Source organism: Panthera leo, chromosome B3 (genome assembly GCF_018350215.1).
Source record: "Panthera leo isolate Ple1 chromosome B3, P.leo_Ple1_pat1.1, whole genome shotgun sequence".
Lineage (NCBI taxonomy): Eukaryota > Metazoa > Chordata > Mammalia > Carnivora > Felidae > Panthera > Panthera leo.
The window spans coordinates 138413568-138434588 of NC_056684.1; the positions used below are offsets into that span (position 1 = coordinate 138413568).

Below are 21021 nucleotides of genomic sequence, written 5' to 3' on the forward strand. Positions count from 1 at the left end.
ATACTACAACAGTCTACAAGTATGTCTTTTATAGGGGAAACAGAGTGGCTAAAAAACTTGCCCAAGGTTGTAGAGTTAGCAACATGACTTGAACCTAGGTTTCTCTCTTTAGTATGTTCTGTCTTTATCTTTTATTGGAAAGTTTCTCTAGAATCTTTATGATTTCTTGGCATTGAAGTCTCTTGCCAAATTTGGTATAGACACAGAGGCAAAGCAGAGCAGCCGTTTTGTGTTCAGACCAACCAGTTAAAACCTCCACGTTCACAGATCATCCTCAGCAGTGGCCTGTTGTCTCATAGGTATTTTGATCACCTGGTCAGGCAAGTAACTGTAGAATTGAGTGTAATTTTCTTCCTGTACAAATCTTTGGTGGAGAGTGAAATTGGTAGCATTTTTGTGTAGGAAAGATGTTCACTAGAAGATTTGTTTCACAACGCAACTGACTACGTGAACAAGTGGCATTACTTTCTCTTCCTCTCCCTTCTGCCAAATCTCATCTTCCCCGTTTGATCAGTAACTAGAGAGCACACGCACATATGCACATACACGTAAATGGGGTATGGGTTTTTGTCAACAGTGCAATCCTTTCCATTAAAATGTTTCTGTAGAGGGCGCCTTGGGTGGCACAGTCTGTTAAGCATCCGACTGTTGAGTTTGGCTCAGGTCATGGTCTCATGGTTTGTGAGCTCAAGCCCTGCATCGGGCTCTGTGCTAATAGCTCATAGATTTTTCTGTCTGTCTCTCGCTCTGTCCCTGTCCTGCTTGCCCGTGTTCTCTCAAAATAAATAAATAATACCTTTTTAAAAAAGAAGGAAAGGAAAAACAATTTAATAAAATGTTCCTGTAGGTAAATGAGCACCAAGGTTAAAAAGTATTCTGGAAAAAAAAAGAAGCTGAAGAAACTCAATTTGATATTGCAATACTATTGATTGTAGAAAGAGAAACCTACGTTGTTTAGAAATCAACTTTCATCCCATAGAACCATTCATAGTTTAAGTTTTATTTGGGCTTTCCTATATTAAATAACCTTTTTGAGTGCTTTGATTTTTGAGAAGCAAGACTAGCATTAGGATTTACATGTGGATATTAGGTTTCACTTTCACAAAATTTATTTTCACAGGAAAATTTATACTAGTGGATGTGTCATGTTAAAATTCTAAGTTGGCGGTCAGAGCACCAGAACTTCTTGCTTTGAGAGAAGCTCATTTATTTACAAATGTTTAGAAGTGGCGCTACACTGTACTTAGTTGATAACTTTTTTGAAATTACACGATTTTATATTCATTTCAGAATAATTAAAAATTGATTTAAAAATTGCTCATAAACCCAATAACCAGAGATCCTCGTTGCTAGTATTGTGTTTATCATTAAGACTGTTTTCCTAATACACATGTCTGTGTGTCTGTGTATATTCATAGTCCTCTGATTTAAGGTCCATCTGTTTCCACACGAGAGTGCTTTTTAGTGCGCAGCGTGTCTTAAGGACAGCGTGTACGTTTAGTTTTGCACCGTTTCTCCTGTTTTCTCCCGTGGAGGAACTGTCTTGTGGTCCGAGGCCTCTTGGAAGCCAGCAAGTGTACGTCTCCCAAATGTTTGCCTTATAAGTCAGCATGACACTTCTGGTTTTTCCGGACCTCATTCCTTTGTACTTTCTAATAGAAATCATTTATCAGAGTAAAAGATGTTGGTGTTTCAGAGATCTGGCTAAAATAAAGATACATTTGAAATATATTTCAAATATTAATTTATCTAATATTTAATTTAAAGTAAAATTAAAAATATTTAATTTTATTGCAGCATTCGACGGAAGGTGTCAGATTGACACCTCTCAATGACAGCAGCCTCGACTTGTCTATGGACAGTGACAACAGCATGTCTGTGCCTTCACCTACTAGTGCTATGAAGACCAGTCCATTGAACAGTTCTGGCAGCTCTCAGGGGTAAGGCAGACGAGGGGATGAAGTGGAGTGGCTGTTGACTAAACACGTATGATGGATTCTCTCGTTAAAGTCATCTGTTTATTTTTCCCCATCTTCTGACTTTTTTAAAAACAGCAATTAAACTTATTTTGGGGAGGAAGTAATTATTTTTGTCCTGTTGTGTCGTACTTGTATTCCGTTTTTGGAACAGGTATGTCTTCATTCAGATGTGAATGAATGTTAGCGCCGTAATCCCTCAAGTTTCCGACACAGATAGTTCCTGACTTTCGTGGTTCGACATTTTTTGACTTTATAATGGTGCAAAAGCAGGACAAAGTCAGGAAACACCATGCGTCGCGTTTTGAATTTTGACCCTTTCTGGGACTAGCAACATACTGTGTACGATAGTCCCCGATGCCTGGCACCGGCAGAGAGCCCTGAGTCACAGGGTCAGCGGCCGGTACCCAGACAGCCATTCTGCACCCATGCAACCATTCCGTTTTCCCTTTGGTACGTATTCAGTAAATTACAAGAGATATTCAGCACTTTATTATAAAGTAGGCTTTGTGTTAGGTGGTTTTGTCCAATTACAGGCTAACGTAAGTGTCCCGAGCATGTTTAAGGTAGGCTAGGCTAAGCTATGACATTTGGTAGTTGGTTATGTGTATTAAATAGATTTTCGACTTAAGATATTTTCAACTTATGATGGCTTTAGTGGGATGTAATCCCAACTTAATCCAGAAAGAGCTGTATTGAGATATCTGCTAACCTTCAGTGAACTGTGTGGTGTGCTAAGGAGAATGGACAAGAGAGAGAAAACCACCTTTCTGTCCTGGAGCTGCTTCTATATGTGCAGCAGGAGAACATATCTATGAAAATATTAGGGGTCTCCTGAAGGAGGTGAAGATCTCTGTGGGCTGGTTTTAGTTACAGGAAACTTTTTTTTTTTTTATATATAAGTGGGAGAGGGGCAGAGAGAGAGAGAGAGAGAGAGAGAGAGAGAGAGAGAGAATCTCAAGCAGGCTGTGCTCTGTGAGCACAGAGCCCAGCACAGGACTTGATCCCACTAACTGTGAGATCATGACCTGAGCTGAAATCAAGAGTCTGGTGCTCAACCAACTGAGCCACCCATGCACCCCTGAATACTTTTCTTACGAAAGAAAGACATGGCTATGGTGGCAAAAATTAGAACACAAAAAGCCATATTTATTTTTACTTCTGTAAATTCTTACGGTATATGCTTGCAGAGTCTTTTTTTGTTTGTTTTAATAACTAGGGTATCTTCGAAGTGAGCTGTTTATGGTAGACTTCTCAGGTGCTGCTAATATTTTTAGTTGTGCCGATCATTTTGTTAATTAATGAGTTGATACTTAAAACTTGAGCAGTTTTGTGAATGCGTGTTATATTTCATATTTCGTATTTTAAGAAGCAGTTTTAAATATCGGATTGCTAGTTAAAATAGAACCAATGGCAGAGGTGGAGGTTAGGATGATTCTTTGGACAAATACGCAGTAGGGGAGATGTAGGCGTGCAGTCAGATAGGGTCACTTTTCTTCTCTTGGCCTTTGAATGCGTGCTGTGTTTTTAGGGTAATTGTGCACAGTCTGAAGACTTCAGGCACGAACATGGATTCTAAATCTTGTCGTTTTAAAAGCACTTCCCCATTTGTAGAGTCTTAATTTCCAGGGATTTTTTTTTTCTTAAGTTTGAGTGTTCTTCCCCGCCCCCCCTCCCTCTGCCACAAAGAAGCAGACATTTTAATAAGAGGTTTGGGGTTTGTATAGAAGCTTTTGTACTTTGAGTTTGTGCACATGTATGTAAATAGGCATACATACTAAGTAACTTCAGAAGTTTTAGTATTAGTTTCTTACATAATAGTAATCTTCTGTAAGTAACTTCTGGATTTTAAGTTTATAATTGTATATTTGCTTAGCAAACTTGGAGTATTTATTATACACTAGCCATTTTGCTAGCTATTTCTGGGTTTCTCCTGCATCTGTGGTGCTTCTCTGGCCAGCTGTCCCTTTCTGTTTAAGACACTAGATGTGTGTGCCCACTCCACAGTCCTGTGTCCTTGTCGTCTTCCTCGGTGGGGGGAGGGGGGACGGGGAACCCCTGTGCTTGTTGATGTCTGGGCTTCCCTGTACCGGTGAACTCTCCAGAGCTTTAGTGAGCTGACTGCTCTGGTTGCACCTGAATGTCATGTAGGCACTGAAACACAAAGTCCTTTTGTGTTGCCGCCTTGTCCTGGCGTCATTGTTCCACAGTTGGCAGAGACAGTGACAGTCTTTACAGAGGACTTTGTGCTTTGGTTTTTCTTCGGGGGGGTGGGGAGGGGGGAAGTAATTAAAATGAGATTATTTAACTACGATAGGATTGATTTGAGACAGAAAAGTTGAAGAGATAGGAAAGTAAAGGATGAAGGGTTTGAGTTTGCTGAGATGACAGGAGGCAGTGGGATCCAGAACCTAGAAGAGGAGGGATGGCTTTGAAAGCCTTTGTTGTGTATCTGGGTCACTGGGTGGTCTTTTAGGGTGTTATGAACCCTTAGATTTTGTAGGCAGAAACTACAGAGTTTCTACCTTTGTAGAAAGGTAAATAAGAAATTTCTTATTTCTTATTTATAGCGTTTGACAGAGTTTTCTTATACCCCACATCAGTTAAGTCTGTTTCCCCAAATCAGATACAATCAGGTTGTTTTTGTTGTTGTTGTTGTTGTTGTTGTTGTTGTTGTTGTTGTTTAAAACTACCCTGTCTAGGGGCACCTGGGTGGCTTAGTTGGTTAAGGGTCCGACTTCGGCTCAGGTCATGATCCCGAAGTTTGCTAAGTGTGAGCCCGTGTCAGGTTTTGTGCTGGCAGCTTGGGGCCCGGAGCCTGCTTCAGATTCTGTGTCTCCTCTCTCTGCCCCTCCCCCACTCTCGCTCTCGCGCTCTCTCTCTCTGTCTCTCTCAAAAATAAACATTAAAAAAAGAACTGTCCTATCTAATATGCTAGTCACTAGTCACAAGTAGAGATTTAAATTTATTAAAATCATATAAAATTATTCCTTGTTTTGCCAGCCATATTTCAAGTGCAGAGTAGCTACATGTGAACAGTGACTACCATAATGGACAGCACAGCTCTAAGAGTTCTGTGGGACAGCACTGCTCAAGAATGTCTGTGTGCTTTTGGTTGTTGGCTACATTTTATCAAAGTCAGTTACTGATGTATATGTAGAAGTAAAACTAAAGAATCATTTCCTTTAGAAAACAACTTCGCATATTAAATTTTGTTATGGAATTTTATATTTCACTGTTTTGTTTCTTTCCTTTCTTTCCTTTCTTTCCTTTCTTTCCTTTCTTTCCTTTCTTTCCTTTCTTTTCTTTCTTTCTTTTAGCAGAAACAGTCCTGCTCCAGCTGTAACAGCAGCATCTGTGACCAACATACAGGCTACTGAAGTTTCTGTGCCACAAGTAAATTCCAGTGAAAGCTCAGGGGGTAAGGTGATGGGGTTGACAGGCTTGAGAATATTTACACTGTATTTGGTTTTATCCTTCGTTTTGCAAGATGGCTTTATTTGTTGATTAAGTTGCCTGAATTCAGTTGTTTGACACTGTCGTATAATAATCAGTGAAGTAAAATTCAGAGACCTAAATAAAGCTTTACTTGTAACTTGCTGTTAATATGATTTATTGTAATTTTTGTGTGTTCATGTACTTGACCTTCTTAGGTACATCGAGTGAAAGCATTCCTCAAACTGCCACACAGCCAGCCATTTCACCACCACCAAAGCCTACGGTCTCCAGAGTTGTTTCCTCAACACGTCTGGTAAACCCACCACCTAGACCTTCAGGAAATGCAGCAACAAAAATACCTAATCCTATAGTAGGAGTCAAGAGGACATCCTCACCTCATAAAGAAGAGAGCCCCAAGAAAACCAAAACAGAAGAGGTATCTATATATTAGTTAGCCATGGGAATACCAGCCTGCGTAGTTTAAAATCCAGTGGAAGAAAATCTTTGTGAGCCCAAATTGAGAAGCAGCAAGGAAGAATGCTTTAGAAAATCTTTACGTGGCACTTTAGGGCCATAGTCTCTCTTCACCCTTCCTACTCCTCCCAGTGACAGCCTCTTCCATAAAGCCGTGCCTCTCATTTACAAGTAGCTTGTCTCGTCCATAATACAGTGTAGCATGGGCTTCCACGTCAGTCATCCTAATTTATTATTCTCTTGTAACTCTATCTTTTATGTGCGCTGATCCTTCGATAGCGCCTTTGGACACAGTTCTGTGATTGAAATGGGTTTTGGAGATTCTTACACTGTACTCGGGATTATAGGGTTACTAAATTTGAGAGGTTTTCGGGGAATTCTTAGTGAATGAGTAACCAAAAGTTGCCAAGTCCGATTAACTTTGAGACCTTGGATGACTGCTTCCTCCAACCTTCAGGAAATTTTCTAGCAGTGCTCTCATTTTTTTATAAGTGGCCAGTTTACCTCGTCAGGGTCTCCGTTTAGGAAAACCATCGAAGTGCACGTTGTTTTGGTGTGGGTCTGAAAATATGAAACAGAAGTAAGTAGCCTTGTTACACAATTTTGTTGCTCCCTGGAGTCACTCTCGTGTTGTTTTGCTATTAGCGAGACAGTCCTCAGTGCCCCAGAGGTGACACCCCAGAAACTCCCAATTTCATTGTGACTTTTGGCTGATAAGTTGTTACTTAGGAGTTTACTCATTTCACCGAAGTTTCTTTAGAAGGAGGAGTGGGGGGGGAGGGGGGGATCTGGATTTTCTCAAGGGAATGTTTTAATCTGTACTAGTGAAAAATGATTGTCTCTAATTTGTAAGTGTTCTATTCCCCAGCTTACTCTGAAACCTTTTGTTTTAGGTTTTTGGTTTTTTTTTCTTTTTGAAATAGTCGTTATTAAGTAAATATGAATAATGTGATGACTTTTGTCACCCTAACGATGCTAAATGAAGAGTGAACATATTATATCCTGTCTTACAACACGCATTCTGAAAACCCATCTGCGTAGTTACTTCTTAAGGCAGTGATTTTCAGTGTTGGTTGTACATCAGAATTTTTCAGCGTTTTCCCCCCACTCCTGGTAGAGATTTTATGGAGGCCTCCAGATACCCCGAATCAGAGATTCCGGGGGTTAGGCCCTGGAATCTTTTCAGGAAAGCCCGAGTGCTCCAGGACTGTCGTGCAGCAACCTGAAAACGTGCCAGTTCTGGTCGCTCCACATTCTGTCTGGTGGTGCTTGTTTGCAGTTGGCAGAGCATTTCAGAATTCATATTTCTTTTTATCTTAGTAAAGTATATTAAGCATAACTCTAGATGCCTGCTCATTCTGTGCCCTTACTGTTAATGGCTTAATTCTTTTAATGGCTCCCTGAGAGCTCTGACTCCCTGTGTCTTGGCACAGTGTTTGTACCTCGGTTTGCACTTACCTTGGTAGAAAACACTCATGTTTCCTGTCTAGTTAGAGAGGCAGTAGGAATATAGAATTATCGCACTTAGTATGGAAAATTCTAAATACATACACAAGAGAATCATTTCGTGTACCCATTATGTGGCTTCAGGTATAAGGGACTCTGCCAGTTCCTATACCCTTAATTCTTCATCCTTTTCCATTTCCCTTTGTACTTGGGTTATTTAGATTCAAAACCGAGACATCATGTCATTTCAGTAGTATTTTTAAAGTCCTCTAAAAGGTAAGGATTACAAAAAACAGCTTAAACAAAATAAACCTAACCCGCTTAGAAAAATGAAATTCATTAATACCGTATATCTAGTCAGTGCTCACATGCCCCTGATTGCATCATCATTGATTTTTTTTTTTTTTTTCTTTAAAAGTCTTTATTTGTTCCAGTCTGGAGCTAAGTAAGATCTCTGTGTAGCTATTGAATGATGTCCCTTAAGTATTCTTTAAAATACAGATTTCCCTCCCTTTTTTCCTTGCAGTTTTTTGTTTTTGTTTTTGTTTTGTTTTCTTAGGTTTTCTCACAGTCTAGGTTTTGCTTATGGAAACTCCATGGAGTTGACTAACAAAAACAATTTTACAATATAAAAGAGATCTTAGGTTATCTCCTAGACTGATCTCATTTCCTGGAAGAGGAACTTGAGTTTCAGTGGCTTTTCCGTTTATAAAGCTAATTAAAGTCAGAGTTGGGATTAGAACCCAGGGCTAAGTCTCATGGTGCTAAAGCAGAGGACTGTTATGAATATACTAATTTTGAAGCTCTCCTAAACCGGGTGTTTTATGCTCTGTTAGTGAGTACTTGATATTAGAAATTTTAGCAAACCAGAAAGAAACCACAGGTCTTAATAATATACTAACATGCATTGAGACGGGAGGGTTTCAGGAATTGTCAGGGAGTTTACGTCTGCTTAATTTACATCATATGCAAAGGCTTTACAAATACATATAAATGGTAAGAATGGAAGGTAAGATAAAAATAGAAAAATGTTTGACCCAGATTATATGGTTCAGTGATGCTATATATGTATTTTTAAACTTACGGAAAATTTCAAACATGAACAAAGTTACAGTGAACACTCCTGTTTATATCACTTAGCTTCAGCAGTTGAGCACCTCATGGCCAGCCCTCTTCATCCACACATCTGATTCCTTTCCCATTGTTATGAAGCAAATCCCAGGCCTATCATTTCAGCCAGAAATATTTCTGTGTATAGTAAAGGTCAAGACTTCTAAAAACACAACTACAGTATATTATTACCACATGTGTGCGTGTATTTGTATGTGCGCGCGCGCACACACACACACGCACACACACACACACACACACACCCCCCAGTATAGTTGCCAATATTAGCAATAATTCTGAAGTGTTAACATATCCAGTCAGTGTTGAAATTTGCCCAGTTGTGACACATTACTGTTCTTTAAGTTTGTAATGTTTGCAGGATGCAGATAAGGTCCTTATTGGAATTGGTTTATATTGTTATTAAATCTCTCCCACTCATAGAAACTCCGTGGTTTCTATGTCTTGTTTTAAAGCCACATTTAAAATTAAAAGTTCGGCCAGTAAATACATAGCAGAGAAGTTAGTGTTAAAAGATAGTTTTTCTTAAGAAAGTGACATTAATTGCAAGTGACTGCAGGAACGGGAAAGTACAGTAACTTTTGACTCCTCCTTTCCCTCCTTTACCAAAAACGAGTTGGTTTTGAATAGAATTATAATAAATTAAAAAATTAAGATCAGAAGAGAGCACTCTTCTTCAGGATGTTAATAAGTTTTACTAAGCCAGGGGGATTGTGTGGTTAATTAAGTTTGGGAAAGCTAAAGAGGTATTCCTTCTTGAACTTCTCAGAATCTTTTATGTGCCAATATATGCGTGAATCTCCTAAAAAGGGGGCGGAGGTGGTGTGATAGTGTTCAAGTTTGTAAATTATTTGATCAAAGAACTCTTTTTTTTCTCTTCCTTACAAAAAATATTTTCTGAAACTCGTGGTTTTGGGGAATGTACTTAGGTGGTATTGATCAACAGTAACAGTTTTCTTCATATTCTTTTTAAGTTTGGAAGATACTGAAGCCAAATTAAATATGTTACATTAAAATTTTTTTTCAAGTGAGCGAGTAATCTATTTTAAGGCCATAATTGATCTTACAGGTTAAATTATTTTATAATTTATTTTATAATTTATAATTTACTTGAATTTTAAAAAATTAAATTTTTTTTTATCAATTAAAGCATTGATTGGCAAGTAATCTAAATTTTTCATTTTAGAGAATAAAGCTTTTTTTTTCAAAAACAGGATGAAACAAGCGAAGATGCTAACTGTCTTGCTTTGAGTGGACATGATAAAACAGAAACAAAGGTATATTAATTTAGCCTTGGAATACATACACGATTAAGAGTACAGAAGATGTGCTAAAAATGTCTCTAGAATATTGTACTGTCTTTTGTTCTGTAGGCTTTAGGTTGTTTGCAGTATTGTTTTTAGAGAAGTGTTTGTCCCTTTTGAATGTTAATTTATAGTGCTGAAATTGAATTTCTCAAATGTGTGAGCTCCTTACTGAAGGCCCAGTAATCTGGGTGGACCCTGAGTGGAACGGCGGGACGAGTGAGACATGTTCGGTACCTTTAAAAGAACTTGTAATCAAGCAGAGAAGATAGGAGGTAGATGCAACTAATCACATTACCAGAGAAGATCAAAGTAATGGAGGCTGCAGGCGTGGTGAGGGCAGGAGGGCAGGAAGGCTGGGCAAGAAGCTTCGTAGAAGGACCATGTATGAAGTGTTTGAGGCGGTTCTTGAAGGGTATATAGGATTGGGGGCATGACGAGAAGTGAGAAGGTCATTTCACGATTGGGGTGTGTGCGTTTAGAGAATGTCTTTGGCAGAACGTTTTGGCCTGAGCCTTCTGGGGTGCGTGGGGCTTGAGGCGAGGTAGATGAGGTGAGAGAGAGTGGTTTAGCCAAGCCACGTTAGACTTCGAACGTCTTTTTTTTTTTGAAATTGGAATGTACTGAAGGCTTTTAACTTTTTCCTTGCATTGTAGAAAATTTGGAAATACTTTCCCCAAATTATTCCCATAATTGATATTTTAGCGTGTGTTCTTTTGAGGTCTTTATAGAATTTATTTGGGCATACGTGCCAGTGCCTTCTACCTTCCAACCTTTACTCTGTAAACTAGGAGAAACTGTTCCTGTGATTACATAATTCACAAAATATTAACGGCTATTTAGAATGCCGTCTCAAGGCCATTACTATATTTTATTCAACCAGTTCCCTATTTTTAGCAATTGTTTCTGTTTTAAAAAAAAAGTTGCTCTTTTCTATTGTCCTATTGACTGTAGCTAAATACCTGGCATCCGTTTATGTTTATTAGAATAAATTAACGAAAGGAATTGCTGAGGCAGATCATACACTTACTTTTAAGACTTGATAACATTTTGCCAGTTTGTCCTTCAGAAAGCCTGCACCTCTTCCATTTCTGTTACCTACACCCTGTTTACCCCTTTCTGTTTCGTAAGAGAAAATTGCCATTTCATTGTTTTTTTGTATATGTTGTTTTGTAGAAATTCAAATGTTTATGTTTATTTTCATCTTTGTGTGTATGTATTATTTTGCTTTGTGCACACCTTTAAAAAAGTTCAGAGGAATGACATGGTTCGCCCTGTCTTTTCTGATAATAGAGTAGATCAGTGCATTGATTATTGAGGAGGGGAGGAGAAACCAAAAAAAAAAAAAAAAAGAGAGAGAGAGAAATGTTTCAGGGACTTTTTTTTACTTTTAATTAAAGGTGTGGGAGCAGTTTTTGTCCTTTTGGGTAATTTTATTTAATAATAGTAACTGGGTTTTTTTCACATAGCTAAGAGCTTGGGTTTGTATCGTGTTAATTACTGTCTGGGCAACATTTCTTAATGTGCCTGTGTGCATCTTTAGTGATTATTTTCTTCAGATGTCCAAGTTGGAGGTAGTTGGAAAGTCATGAGAGATTTTGACCATGCCTATAGAATTTAAGTAGGCAAGTAGAAATTTATGTGTATCTGAAATGATGAAAGAGCCTACGGTGAGGCTTACTAGATGAGTTTGTGATGTAGTCCCATCTTTCTCTTGACCCTCTTGTCTTCCAATTTGTCTTCTTTATTAGCCACCAAACCCAGTTATGTTCTTTTATTCTTTTTTAAGTCTCTTTCCTCCCCCGTCCTCTTTGTCTCACAGGAACAACTTGATACAGAGACAAGTACAACTCAATCAGAAACTATTCAGACAGCGGCTTCTCTGTTGGCCTCTCAGGTACTAAGTGCAAAAAGCAAGGAGAGTTTTATAAATGTTGTTAAGATTAGTGGGGGTATAATGAACTAAAATGAGCATATGCCAAAGACCCTTAAAATTATCTTTGTGACAGTAACTACTTGTATCGTAGTATAAAGCTAGAACATTGGATTTAATGGGACCGTTCTTTGCACTGTCCAGATGCCGACTCCTCCCTGAGTATATTATTTGATACTGCAAATCATTTAAATCCTCAGTAGTCACAAGATGCAGTATTCTTACAGAGGTTTTCTTTATAGGTCAGAGTGAATTTTAAATTATGGTAGAACCAAAAACCATTCTTTGTGGATCTTTTTGTGAGGTTGATAAGTTTTTTTTTTTTAATTTTTTTTTATTTTTAAAATGTGTTTCTGTCTCACATTTTACTTCTGATTTTCAATTATTAATTTAATGTAACCCATAATTCTTTAAAATTATTTTTTCATTTGTCCTAGAAATTCTCTCTGTGGCAGTCCCTTGCATACAGTAGGCACCTGGAATCTTTTTTTAAATAGTGATTTGGGAACCTTCATTTGTCTGTGAAACAATTGTTCAGATTGATTCTACTTCAACGTCTAGGTCACACTCTGACACGAAGTAAATATTTTCTTTACGTGCACATTGAGCTGGTGACCCTCGGGAGGTCGGTGTTGCTCACAGCAAAGCTGCTGAGCTGAGGCAGTGGTATTTCGCTGCTTTGTAAGGTTCAGGGTTATTTTAACGTGATAATGTTAAAATGTGTTTTTGCTGACCATCAGCCCTCATAGCCTCTAAAGAGAGAACCGTCGTGTTCACTTTCTGGAATGTCTTTTATTTCCATAACTTTTACCTAATAAAAATTCGGGGTGGAGGAAGTAACTAAAACAGCATTAGGAAACGTGCCTGGTATTGATACGTGGACAAAGCTGTTCAGCAGCCGTGAACTCCTGGGATGCGATTGCATGGCTTTTGGCCTCTGCCGCACTACTCTGGAGAACGGTTCTCATACTTTTGCCTTGCTAAGAAGTTCATCCCTATCGTGGTCAGTGCTCGTGGGTGTTTGCCTTTTTGGGTATATTTATGACGGAGTAAAACTTATATTCTAATGTAAGCATTCCTAGAGCCATTGAGAGAGAAAACACCCAGTTATAAAAAGAGTGATTATGTAGATGACAAGGAAGTACATCCCTTTATTTGGTAATAGCAGCGGTGTCTGTGTTTCTGGGGAGAGGATTATAATGTCGTAGCTGTGTGTAACAAAGAGTCCTTACTGCTTTGAGATAAACTTGAAATACAGACAACATGTTAGGATCTCTGGGATCTGCTTCCAAGTAAGCTGGGGGTGAAGGTGAGAGAGGGGTGGTTGGCTGTCGTTGGGCCGCCGGCGAAGGTAACGGCCAAGTGGGGATTCATCAGCCAACGTGCTCTGCTTGTGTGGATGCCTGGAATTTCCCATAATAAAACACTTAAAAATTTATCTCTGTTTTTGAATGTTAACAGAGGCTTGTGATTTAGTCCTTTTTTGACATGGAACTTTGCTAAAATTTAGAGGAATTAAATTCTGGCTCAGCTGTATCGATTTTTACAATTTGTACGGTCAGAAAATGATAAATTGACCGGTAACTGCTGCTCCTGTGTAGAAGGTGAATTTTAAGTGTTCTCCCACATGGGGGTGCTCCAATACCAGTTAATGCTACAGCTCTTAGTGCTGTTTCGAGTAAATCTAGTGCAACGTGAATTGAATAACTATATGACAGGTCATCCTTAGAGCAGCGTGTTTATAAATCTGTGTTTTAAATTACTTAGGAGTTTTCTGTGTATTGCTAAAATATGCCTCCTTTATTATTTGAAAATTTCTACAAGTGTGGAGCAAATCATTTCACAGTAATAGTCGTGTTTATTTGCACCTCATTTTTGTTTTTCTTAAAATTTTTAATACGTCTATGGTAAGGTCCCATCCATTTCTTAGAAAGTAAAGCAGTGGAAAGTAAATCTCGTTTTTAAGTTACAGTGCTTTGAACAATGTTGTGTTCTTTGCTTTCGTTCTCAGAAAACATCCAGTACAGACCTTTCTGATATCCCTGCTCTCCCTGCAAATCCTATTCCTGTTATCAAGAATTCAATAAAACTGAGATTGAATCGGTAAAAACAACCTCAGGGGTCCATAAACAATATCTGCCAACTCAACCTGTTGTCTTCAAATGCTAAAAAAGGAGAATGGAGGGTACAAGACTAGACATGACTGAAAATGGATTTAGGTTTTTTTTGTGGCCTCCCTTACTGGGCTAATCAGCACTTGATCGGAAGAGTCCAGGTTAGTATGTGAAGCCAGGAGTACTGTTATTATTGTGTTAGCAACAGTTGCATTAACGATTTCAAAAAATTAAAAAAATTACTGCCTTTAAAACAAAGAAAAAAAAACACCTCAAGCTATATTTGTATCCATAATTGACATCTGGATCGGGTTTATGTTTGATGCATTGTTTGGAAAATTTGCAATACAAACTGGCATAAGAATTCCTTGTTCGATGATGCACTTTTATGTAATTTTTTTATTAGAAAGGAGAACTAATTTTAGATTTTTGGCTTGATGGATTTTCGTTTTTTTCCTGAAAACTTTCCTTTACCATCAGTCTGCAAACTGGATACTGTCGTGCGGCGGTATCCTGTTCTACTTGAGGGAAAGGGTAAGAGTACATCTCGTTCAGTCCCTGTGCGGGAGCTCGAACCCTTACAAATGAAATGTCAATCCTAGGGTATATATTTGACATGGAGAGAATAATTAGGAAATAGTTGGTTTTGATGGGGTCATGATTAAGAAATGATATATTGGTTTTATTTATAGAATTGTTCAGAGTGCATACAAATCAGCGATCAGCCAGCGACTGTGTTTCTTTGAGCTTGTTACAGCTCCACGTTTCTTTTGCCTTCAACCTGTTTGTCTTTGAAACAAAGCTTTTTGCTCCCCGCCCCTTTTCTTTTCCCTTTCTGCTTGTACGCAGTAAGGTAGAACTTGATTTCATAAAAAACAAAATGCCAGTATTTTCTTAAGCCATGATGTGAAACCAATGATCCTGTGGCCACATGGCACAGAACACTAAATTTTGGTCCCGTGGCTGAGACTTGAGGGTGACTAGAAGTCACGCCCGTGGACTGTGACGACCTGTCTCGGAAGGCCATTTGATCTCTGAGTATGCGGAATTTTGTACACTCCACGGAACTCTTCTCTGTAGTGAAGTTGATTTTCAATTTTAGACATGTGGGCAAAAAGGCATTTTCTCCAAGAATTTTAAACTAATTTTTATTTTTAAATGGTTGACCGAAATTTGTCAGTAAATTTTACATGTAGAAACATTTTAAAAATCATTTCTAGCAAGCACTTGGCATCTAGTCAGCCCTCTACTCCTTTTTCATTTTGTCTCATCCGATCAGTAGATTAGGAACTCCTTTCTTTAAAGAAAACAAATCCTCATAATTAAGCAGCAGAATATCCGTCTTCACGAAGTACGAGGGATGCCAGATGTTGATAAACTTAGTTACACTTTTCTTAATCTGGACAAAGCAAACCTAACAGATTTTTCTGATGAGCATGTTTTATGAATCTTCCATTGTGCTCCATTCTATCACATGTGCATTTTTCATGTTAAACTGCAGTTACTTAAACTCTTCCCCTATCCTTCCAAATTAATTTTCCAAAGTTGGAGTGTAGTCTTTCCCCTTAGGCTATGCATTAATGGAGGCTTTCTTTTCACCGTACCTTATAACGTCTAGTAGACCGTGTTTCCGCTTCCCACATCTTCGCTCCGCACAGTCACCTTGCCCTTCCTCCCGCCACCTAAGGAAAAAAAAAAAAAAAAAAAAAGATGGTCATGCTAACAGGTGAAGTGTACAAGGTGTCTGTGTGTTTTGTGTAGCTTCAGAGTTAGACTGAAATTGCCAGGCACAGATTTAGTCTTGTCATTTTGTTTACACATCGGGGGAAAACAATTCAGTTTATTAAACGTTTCATGTAACTGCACCCAAGTTTTGCCAAGCTGGAAACTTGGACCTTTTCTGTGTAGTGACTTTTTAATTCTAGTTTTCATAACCTGGAGATCAGACTGTTGCTTTCGCATGATGTATGTAGTGTCTCATGACTGGAGTTTGCTTTGTTTTATAGTATCTGTACTCCTTGTATTTTTCAAGAGCTATTTTGTAAACAGATGATGTATTTCTCCATTGAAAACACAATAAAAAAAAAAACAGCACAATCCCACAGTTGGCTGGTTTCTTCGGACTGACTTGATTTCTTTTGTTTTTTCAGCGATACATTGGTTATACTTACAACTTTATGGGACGGCTGTCAGCGAAGATTGGCAAAGGAGTTTACTTAGGTTACCTTGACAAAGGATTTGCTTCTTGTTAACGTATGCTTAGCAGTGGCAGTCTAGTAATGATCGGTACCTTATATAATCGGTATTTTTCATATACATGATCATTATAAGGAGGAAAATGTGAATATAGTTACCATTAATTCACTCTCAGCTGCCCCTCTGGCTACAGTATTTGTGTACGTAGACACTATACCTCTTCTGCATATTTGTCTCAGTCGTGTGGACCGTGTACTGCTGATGCGTGTCTTTTCCAAAGCTGTTGGTGTTCCATGCGATTGGTCCTCTGTCTCTCGTGTCAGCAGGTGGCGCTGTTGTTTTTCAGTGAGTTGAGGATTCTAGACCACAACCAGCTGAGATCTCCTGTTTCTCATTTTACTAAACCCCAACCAGATACTGCTTCTCTTAACCCCCCCAGATGCTCAACGTTGCATACTAAAGTCGTGGGGTAAGAGGGAACTGCTTCGTATGTTTGTAGTGGCCCGCTCTTGAGTGTGGCCATCTTAAGTGCTTCTAGGGGAGGGGCGGACCTCCCGAGGTAAAAGCCGTTGTTCTCCCGGACACGCGTTTGTGTGTATTTCGTTCCTGAAATGCCAAATCCTTATACCTTTATTGTATACATCTATACATCTTATGTGTGTGTATAACAATTTACGACTGCAACACGGGATGACTTCTTATTAAGCTTCCGGGGCTGTTCAGTAAAAGGGAAAATACTGTAAAAATTATCCTTGACTCCGTTGTTCACACCTACAGACCTGAACTTGCCGGACTTCTTCTACCTACACAGACACTTAAACACGGGACTGAATATCACACTTTCTGACTTTGGTCACCTACGTGGTCTTTGGGCTTTTCGTGCATCTTGCTGAATTAGCAGAATACTTGAAAGTTGTGTGTTTTGTGGCTCTGGGTATATTCTGGAATAAAGTTTGTATTTTTCTAATTAACACCTCTGTGTTTTTCTCCACACACAAAAATGTTTTGGAGCTCTCTGCGTAGCATTAGTTCTGGCTGCAGTCAAGGTGGCAAAAAGTGATCAGCAGCTCGAAGTAGCAATGGGTGTACGAAAGGGTAAATCATTAATATACACAAGCTTGGAGACCGAGCCCTGGGAGTACTAACTGCCTGTGCACTTAAATGCATTTGCCCAAAAACAGAAACGGTTTCTCTAAAAAGGCATTGAATTGTGGATAGATTTTTGCCTATTTTGATTCTAATAAAAGAACAGCACAGGGAAAATTAGTTGCTTTTAGCCTGAATTGCGTGTTTTGTTTCGAATTCTCCACCTTACTCCTTTCCTGGTAGTTTTTCTTCAAACCAGAATCACAAATGGAGGCTGTCTTCACTTAGACCTGAACTTGGTACCTGAGGTGTTGAGTGTGCTCTGGAATAAACGTGACTTTCAGTCATACCGTGACAAGTGGCCTGTTTAATTGTGCGCAGTGTGTGTTTTGTATTGGCACGATCCATTTATTCATCCTTTCTCTGTACGTACCAGTTGAAACATTCTCGTGACATTTTATGTGGCTTTATTGGCATCAGTATTTCTGAGCCGTGTATTTTACAAGTGCTTGTCTATACTTCATCCTAGAAGTGATTTCTTGTACTTGGGAGTCTTCAGCTTCTGTTCCTCTTCCTCAGAGACATACTGTTGTCTCCGGGGCCTGTGGACATCACTGCGGCTGATCGGCGACCGAGCGTATACGATTTTATCGAAAGGGATGGAGTTTGAAGCACACTCCCCCCCCCCCCCCCCCCCCCCCCCCGCCATCTCCTAGTTCACAGGCCTTTCCTTGAAAATGTAGAATTGAGGCTCTGCTCAGGTTCACATTTCAGAAAGATCACATGCGTGTGAAAGGTGGTAATTTTGGCTCCTGTGCTTTTTTTCCACAGTTAACCTTCTTTAAAGGCTTCCCGTTCTCAGAAAGCGAAAAATCCTATCGACAGGGCAGAGTGTTGTTGAGGGCTTAGAGTTTAACCAGCTGTTTAAAATGTGAACTTTTAAATGAGGCACTGCCTTCCCTTTCCTTCTGTTCTGGGTATCTATATGCTGCACTCATAGGATGGGAAATGGGTCATCTTTCGAAATGAAAAAGAGAAATCTGTTGTGTGCTTGAATAGAAGCTTTACCTTTTTTGCTATATTTCTCAGGTACAGGATAATCCCTTAATCAAAAATTGTTTTCTCCTTGCCACCCCACTTAGAGTTTCTGTTTACCTGTGTTATTTTTCAGTCGGGACAATGGATTTATGCTGCACCTTCCACACTCCCGCTTTATGAGGTGCCAGAATAGACCAGGGGAAGCCTCCGAATGTGTGGGTTTTGTTTTACATTGTGAAATAAACAGCCAGGAGCTAGAAGCCCCTGAGCTGATTGACCCTGGGCTTGAACTTGCCACTGACGCTTGGACTTAGCAGAGTTCTTTTTCCCAGCTGAGCACAGACCCCACAGCCATAAGGCCTACCTGAGACCTACCACAGCAAAAACACATTATTTGGAACAGTATAGATTCAGTTACATAGTATCCTAGCCCTTCGGTACATTTCATACCCATTGTTTCATCCGTAGTTGAATATTTTTCAAACTGCTGCATCAATGGTTTGAAATAGAAACAGATTAACGAGAAAGCCATTAAGTTTAAGGTTTAAGTCTCAGGCTGAGTATAATGTAATTAACAGTTAAAGTGACAACGCATCACCTCGTGTAAGTCTCCTGCATCTCAGTATTTGGAAGTATCCAGACCGTATACTCTGTTTTCACCTAACGTGGATGTTTTTAATTTCATGTCAGTCACGTGATTATGACCTGATTTTTTTTTTTTTTAAATCTCTTTCTCAGAAATACTTTGTAAGCCCTTTAGAAGCATTTCTTTTAATTAATTTGTATGATGCTATTTTCTGATTCAACAGATTTCAATCTGAAAATACGTATTTTGAATAATTCAAGAATTTTAGTTTTATGGGTTTCTTACAGCTCATTGCAGTTAGTTCAGTCTTGTGTGTTTTCTAATAATGTCAGAGTCCCTAAGATCGTTAAAACATTTTTTTAAAACAATTTTTCCTTTAAGAAGACTTATGTCAGTGCAAAATAACAGTTATTTCTGGGGAGTAAAATGATCTCGTGCCACGGCTGTTCCCCTCTGCATCCCCATATATACATGCATATGTGGGTGTCTGGGTTCTTTTCAAATTTCAGGCATAAGAAAGTAGGTGTATGTATTTTACTGTAATAATGCAAAATGTCCCAACTTTGTGCCTGTTCCTTGTGGATGCTGTCTCTCTCTTGGCACGACACCCTCCTTACAAACTTTCACACTGTGTGGTGCCTGGTGCTATGTGATTTCCAGAAATCTGGCATGAGAATTGGTCCTTGTTTGCGTTTTCTGACTGCAGTGGAGCTGTTAATAAAGAGATTGATGATAAAGTTGTTGAAAAGAGACAGTTGGGCAGAACTGCTCCCCATGAGTGACAGAGGGCATGATCCGCCTTCACAGCCAAGAAAGCTGCCCCCAGCAGAGAACCGACCGTGCCTGCACACTGTGCCAACACTATTAGAAGAGCTTTGCTGTACGATTAGGCTACTACGTCTTTTTAATTTAGACTTGCCTCCCATTCCCACTTTCATCCTAAAGTTCGTGGAATGAGTGCTCAGGATGTATTCTTTGCAAATAGGACACACATACTTCCCACTGTAAAGTAATTATCTTTGCGGATTCTTAAGAACACTTAATCATCCATCCGAATTTGGCTTTGTAAAATTAAGTTTTATTTAGAAACTAGGACTACAGTTTTTACAGAAAGCCTGTTTTCTTCCAGACAGCAGCCTCCTCAAAATCTTTAGTTTGACAGTCTCAAGAATGAGCTTTGGCTGGAGTAAGTATTGATTAGTTTATGGGTTGTTAAATGCCTTAGTCAATAATGATTATAATTGTGTGTGTGTTTCACCTATCACTGTTAGGAAGCTTAGGTTGCTGGCATTCAAGTAAGCTGTTGCGTTTTGTGTGGTCTCCTTGATAGTCCACTAGAATTTTTGACACTCTTAATATTGATCTGAAAGGTACAGATTTTGCCTAAAATTTTTTAGCTCTCCTAGGTTACGTGAGCATTATTTTACTGGTCCGATGTCTTTTAAGGAAACTACTATATCATTGTGGCTTTTGTCTTATAAAGTGGCCCAGATGTGGACACTTCAGTTTCTTGACGATGAAAGTTCTTGCATAATTTTGCATGTATGTTTTTTGCCATCTGCCAAGACTGTTGGGTCGATGGACATACACACGCACACAGACGCACACATTGCGCAAGCTTTTTTTTTTTTTTTTAACTTTAAAAATCTGTTGCTGAGATTTCAGAGTTAGAAGGTACCCATTGAAACATCTAGTTCATTGTATCCATGACCACCTCAGCCATTCCCATTGATGGGGTTGGCTGGGTGGGGGGGTGGGGATCCAACAAATCTCATGGTTTCCTTGATTACAATAGTTTCACTGTTCTTTTAGAAATAAGTTCTGTTTCCTTTAACATGAGCTTTAAAACAGATTTCTGAATTTTTACTCCTTGTTTTTCTTATCAGCAGTAAAACTACATGCTGGCAGGTGTTTTATGGCTAGAGTGCATTAAGACTGAAGCCAGACCAGACCACAGGACATTAGCACGTCACTCGATCCCTGTACTTTGAGTATTGGTGATCTAACCTCTAACATGCATTCTCCAAGAACTGGACAACCGGAGGGGAATTAGATCAAACTCCTACCTTTGAGTGTATACTTTGAGAACAGGTCCTCCCAGTGAAGCAGTACTTTGGGGAGTAATGGGGCAACTTGTCGTTAGATCAGGTTCTTGTAAGTAGGCATTTTTTGAGGTTAATGGTAAGCATGAGCTGTTGCTAAGTTGGGAATCCGTTGATAACAGGGATAATGAAGAGCATGGATATACACCAGTAATTTACAATTAGATAAATTAGCTTAAGTAATTTGTCAAAGATCATGC

General features: G+C 39.1%; 1 protein-coding gene across 7 annotated transcripts in view; it reads left to right on the plus strand.

Annotated features, from left to right (window-relative positions):
* PAPOLA (poly(A) polymerase alpha) overlaps positions 1-16344 on the plus strand; it is a 61745-nt gene extending 45401 nt beyond the window's left edge. For 2 of the 7 annotated variants that reach the window (XM_042944235.1, XM_042944233.1), the window contains exons 17-22: positions 1798-1940; positions 5297-5397; positions 5630-5850; positions 9677-9739; positions 11589-11663; positions 13711-16344. In XM_042944235.1, the coding sequence (XP_042800169.1) occupies positions 1798-1940; positions 5297-5397; positions 5630-5850; positions 9677-9739; positions 11589-11663; positions 13711-13806 (699 nt within the window). In that variant the 3' untranslated portion in view covers positions 13807-16344. The remainder of the gene's footprint in view (positions 1-1797; positions 1941-5296; positions 5398-5629; positions 5851-9676; positions 9740-11588; positions 11664-13710) is intronic. The other 5 variants (XM_042944234.1, XM_042944237.1, XM_042944236.1 and 2 more) reach the window with 5 other exon arrangements.
* The last annotated feature ends 4677 nt before the right edge of the window (positions 16345-21021 follow it).